General features: G+C 45.3%; 1 protein-coding gene across 1 annotated transcript; it reads left to right on the top strand.

Annotated features, from left to right (window-relative positions):
- Positions 1-445: 445 nt before the first annotated feature.
- On the top strand, positions 446-1631 carry LOC137351489 (probable G-protein coupled receptor 139). Its single transcript, XM_068015938.1, has 2 exons — positions 446-482; positions 721-1631. Exons 1-2 carry the CDS (start codon positions 446-448, stop codon positions 1629-1631), a joined length of 948 nt encoding a protein of 315 aa, XP_067872039.1.
- The last annotated feature ends 3975 nt before the right edge of the window (positions 1632-5606 follow it).

Here is a 5606-nt window from a genome sequence, read left to right as displayed (position 1 = left end):
AAATTCAGCTCCCTGTTTCCAGCAGAAATAACTGTCACTAACACAATAATTAGCACATACTGAATGTGGCAACACATGTACAAATGTCACCCCGAAATCCTTCAAACTGCTGTTTTTGCTCCCAATCTGATGCATTGTTTCTCGCTAATTCCCCCTGTTTACAGTTAACTTAGTGACGATTGAGATTATTTGTTTCATTGTCTTCTGATTAGACTCATTTCCAATTATTATTTTGGAATAATTGAATTCTGTGCTGCCTGTCACAGGTGAGACAATCAGTCAGTCCAACATTTAATTTTCTATGCAAGAACAAAGATGCTGGAAATCTGAAATAAAAACAGAAAATGCTGGAAATATTCAACAGGTCTGGCAGCATCTTTGGAGAGAGAAACAGAGTTAAAGTTTCAGGTCAGTGGCCCTTCTCCAGAACTGGGAGAGATTAGAGATGGAACAGTTTGTAAACAAGACAGGGGAGGGAGGGAGTGGGAAGATTATGATCTACATTGAGTTTAACAATGATCATATCATCCTTTTATTATTTAATCTCTCCTGCCTTCCAACTTATCACAGACCTTCCCATTTGTTCTTACAGTTCCAATCATTTCAATCCATCACTGGATACAGGAACACATTTCTAAATCTCAAATAATCCTCAGTCAAACTGGTAACTTTGCTCCTAGCCTGATGTATAATGTAACTACTTATTTCTCTTCCTCATAGTTAACTTGCTGACGATTGGGGTCCTGTCTCGGGGAAAGTGCGGTCTCTCCAAATGTGTCACTCGCTACCTGGTGGCCATGTCAGCGGCGGATCTACTGGTCATTATCCTCGACCTGATATTGAGGCACATTCCCATTGTTTATTGGGAACATTTTCGGTTCCTATGGTCCATCCCCGTGTGTAATATCCATGCAGTCCTGCTTTACGCAGCCACAGACTGTTCTGTCTGGTTCACCGTCACTTTCACCTTTGATCGATTTGTGGCCATTTGTTGCCAGAATCTGAAAAGTAAATATTGCACCGAGAAAATGGCAGCTGTGGTTCTGGGAATAGTGACACTGCTGAGCTGTTTAAAGAACATCTTCTGGTATTTTATGTTCACAAGTCGGTACTGGAGGATGAACGTCCCCTGGTTTTGTTTTGTAACACTGGCTATTGTGGAATCTCGTGTCTGGACAACAATCGAGTTCCTCCACAACATTCTAACCCCAGGGCTCCCATTTGTGGTGATTCTGCTGCTAAACACTCTCACCATCAGACACATTTTAGTGAGCAGCAGAGGACGCAGAAGACTCCAGGCTCTCAGAAGTGGGGAAACTCGCAGAGACCCAGAGATGGAGAGCCGAAGGAAATCCATCATTTTACTGTCAGTTATCTCGGCTAATTTCATCCTGTTGTGGGCAGTGTTAATGGTGTATTCGATATGGAGACGGATGCGTGATTTAGGGTATCAGTCTATTTATCTACCCTTGTTTCTGCTGGAATTGGGCTTCATGCTACAACTCCTGAGTTGCTGCACAAACACTGTGATTTATGCCGTGACCCAGACTCAGTTCAGAGAGCAGTTGAAGAATGTGCTGAAATATCCCTTTACTCCAATTGTCAAATTCATTCAAGGTGCGAGGAACTGAATCATGGACTATTTTCAGCAGCCCGGGGGCGGGGCCTGTCACGATGGAGAGAGAGCGTGGCGGGGCCTGTCTTTATCGAGATCGGGGAGGGGGCGGCGCCTGCGTCTTTGGACACAGAGTGGAGGCATGGCCTGTCGCTGTGGTGACAGAGCGGAGCAGGGCCTGTCGTTAGTGAGAGGCGCGTTGCGGGGCCTGTCACGATGGCGACAGAGCGGGGAGAGCAGTTGCTGTGGACAGAAAGCGGAGCCCTGCCTACCGCTGAGGAGACAACGGGTGGCGTGTCCAGTCACTGGGTGGGAGATCGGGGGCGTGGCCTGTATCTATTATGACAGAGTGGGGTGGGGCCTGTCGCTTTGTTGACAGAGCGTGGGGCGGAGCTTTTCCCCAAGGTGAAGAGGAGTGCGGGTGGCTCCTGTTTCCCATGTTTAAAGGGAGCGGGGGCGTGGCCTGTTACACAGAATGACTGAGAGTGGGGAGGGGCCTGTTTCCAATGGTGACGGCGAGTATGGGCTTTGCTAGTTTTCCAGAATGACGCGGAGTGGGGGCAGGGCATGCATCCCAGAATGACCGTGACTGCGGGAGAGTCCTCTTTCCCATGGTGACGCGTAGTAGGGCGGGGAATGTTTCCCGGATGACGGGGAGAGGGGGCGGGACCTGTCTCCAGTGTGGCGGAAAGTGGGAGCGGGGAATGTTTCCAGGTTCTTGCCGTGTGGCGGGCGGGGAACGTTTTACAAGGTGACCTGGAGTGTGTGTCCGGCCTGTTTCCCAGCGTGGTGGGGAGCGGCGGCTGCGCCTGTTACCCAGGATGGCGGGAGTCGGAGCTGGGTCTGTTTCCCATGGTGGTGGAGAGTGGGGGAGTGGCCTGTTTCCAAAGTGATGGAGAGTGGAGGCGGGTCCTGTTTCCTAGGGTAACGGAAAGCTGGAGCCAGAATTCTTCAGAATCATTTGTAATTATTATAACCACATTATAAGCAAATAAGTCTTTATAACGTTTATCATCATTTAGAAACATTTACATTCCTTTAAAACCTTTATAAACAGTCTATAATTATTCATAATACTTTATAAATCTTTATAATCGTTTATGAGTTATTATCCATTATGCTCTTTTGTAACCTGTTCCAGCTCATACATTTGCTGCCGTGGACAGAAAACATTGAAAATCATCGCCGTGGTTTGATCTCATTCCACCAGGCCACAGTGAATATCATTTAAAATGGCCACAGGGCTTATCATTTCAAATGGCTGCAGTGCAGGTCACTTCAAATAGCCACACGTAATAACACTTAAAATGGTAACATTGCATATCACTTAACATGTTTGAAGTGCATATCACTTAGAATGGTCTCAGTGCCTGTCAATGAAAATGGCCACACGGCATGCGACTTGGAATAGTTGCAATGCAAGTCACTTAAAATGGCCATTCTATAAATCATTTAAAATGGTCATACAGCCAATCACTTAACGTGGCCGCAGTAAACGTCATTTAAAATGGCTGCAGCGCATATCACTTAAAATGTCCATAGAGCATGTCACTTAAAATTGACGCTCTGCATATCATTTAAAATGGTCTCAGGGCAGGTCATTTAAAATGGCTGCACGGCATTTCACTTGAAATGGCTGTAGTGTACCACCAAAAATGGCCAAAGTGCAAATCACTTAAAATGACTGCTGTCCAGATGGCCACACGGCATGTCACTTAAAATGGAAAGAGTGCATATCACTTAAAGTGGGTGCATTGCATGTCACTTAAAATGGTCGCAGAGCATATCACAAAAATTTGAGGCAGTGCCTGTCACTTAAAGTACTCTATGCTTATCACATAAAAGGACAAGAGTGCACATCATTTAAAATGGCAATGCCAAATATCACGGAAAGCGATCGCACTACAGATCACAAACAAACCAGGAAAGTGCCAGTTCAAATCAGGACTCTGTTAATCCAATCTGGAAAGGCACCGAGTTCCGCACAAACACCAAGAAAGTGCAAATTCAACCAGGGCAATGTTAAACCCATCTGGAGTGGTACTGAGTCCCACTCGCACATCAGAAAAGGGCTAATTCAAACCAAACCCGTATTAATCCCAGCTGGCGTGGTACAGAGCCCCAATCACAAACAAGGAAACCTCAATTCAAACCTGATCTGTGTTATTTCAAGCTGGAGTGATACTGAGTCCAACTCATTCACCAGGAAATGGGCAATTCAAACCAGGCCTCTGTTAATACCAGCAGATTATTGCTGAGACCCACTCACATACCAGGAAAGGACCAATTCAAACCAGGCCGCTGTAAATCACATCTGGAGTAGTGCTGTGCCCCAGTCTTCTTCTTTTTCTTTGGCCCCAAGCACACAAGGAAAGAGCCAATTGAAACCTGTGTGAAATCAATCTGGAGTGGAATTGATTCCCACTCAACAACAGGAAAGGGCCCGTCAAGAGAGGCTTTTATTAATCCTGGTTGGATTGGTGCTGATTCCCACTCACAGACCAGGAAAGGTCAAATTCAAAGCAGGCCTGATTTAATCCCAGTTCGAGTAGTCTTGCGTATCACGTACACACTAGGAAAGGGCCATTTCAGACCAAGCCTGTGCTAATACCAGCTTGAATGGTACTGAGTCCCACTTAAACACCAGGAAACGCCCATTTCAGACCAGGCCTGTGCTAATACCAGCTGGAATGTTACTGAGTCCCACATACACACCAGGAATGGACAAATTCAAAGATGCCTATGTTAAATCCAGCTGGACTGGTGCAGTGTCCCACTCACACACGAGGAAATTGCCAATACAAACCAAGCCTGTGTTACTCCCAGCTGGAGTAGTACTGGGTCACAATCAAACACCAGCAAATGGCTAATGCAAACCAGGTCTGTGTTAATCGTAGCTAGAGTGGCACTGAGACCCACTCACACACCAAGAAAGGGCGAATTCAAACCAGGCCTGTGTTAATCCAAGCTGGCGTGGTACTGGGTCACAATCAAACACCAGAAAATGGCCAATACAAACTAGGCCTATGTGAAACCCGGATATAGTGGTACCGAGTCCCACTCATGAACCAAGAAAGTGCCAACTCAAAGCAGGTCTGTTCTAATCCCAGTTTGGGTGGTACTGAGCCCCACTCAAACACCAGGAAATAGCGAATTCAAAACAAGCATGCGTTAATCCCAGTTGGAGTATTATTGAGACCCAATCAAACATCAGTGAGAGCGAAATCAAACCAGGCCTGTGTTAATCCCAGAAGGAGTGGCACTGAGTCCCTTTAAATTAACATGAAATGGCCAGTACAAACCAGGATTTTGTTAATCGTATCTGGAGTGGTACTGGGTACCACTCGCAACCCAGTAGAGAGCCAATTAAAACCAGGCCTGTGGTAATTTCAGTTGGAGCTGTCCTGAATCCCACGCATACACCAGGTAAGTGATGATTCGAACCAGGCCTGCGCTTATCCTATAATAAAAGCAAAATACTGCGGATGCTGGAAATCTGAAACAAAAACAAGAAATGCTGGAATTACTCAGCAGGTCTGGCAGCATCTGTGGAAAGAGAAGCAGAGTTAACGTTTCGGGTCAGTGATCCTTCTTCGGAACTGACAAATATTAGAAAAGTCACAGATTATAAGCAAGTGAGGTAAGTGGGGCAAGAGATAACAAAGGAGAAGGTGTAGATTGGACCAGGCCACATAGCTGACCAAAAGGTCACGGAGCAAAGGCAAACAATATGTTAATGGTGTGTTGAAAGACAAAGCATTAGTACAGATTAGGTGTGAATACACTGAATATTGAACAGCAGCAAGTGCAAACCTGAAAAAAAACCTGAAAAAAACAGTGGGTAAGCAAACTGAACAAACTAAGATGAAATGAAATAAATGCAAAAAAAGATAGTAAAAAATGTAAAAATGAATGTAAAAAAAAGGAAGAAAAAATAACTAAAAATGAAAGTAAAATGGGGGGCTGTCATGCTCTGAAATTATTGAACTCA

This window comes from Heterodontus francisci, chromosome 36, assembly GCF_036365525.1.
Source record: "Heterodontus francisci isolate sHetFra1 chromosome 36, sHetFra1.hap1, whole genome shotgun sequence".
Classification (NCBI taxonomy): Eukaryota; Metazoa; Chordata; class Chondrichthyes; order Heterodontiformes; family Heterodontidae; genus Heterodontus; species Heterodontus francisci.
Note: the sequence above shows the minus strand (reverse complement) of the source record. Positions and strands in the feature narration are given on the sequence as shown.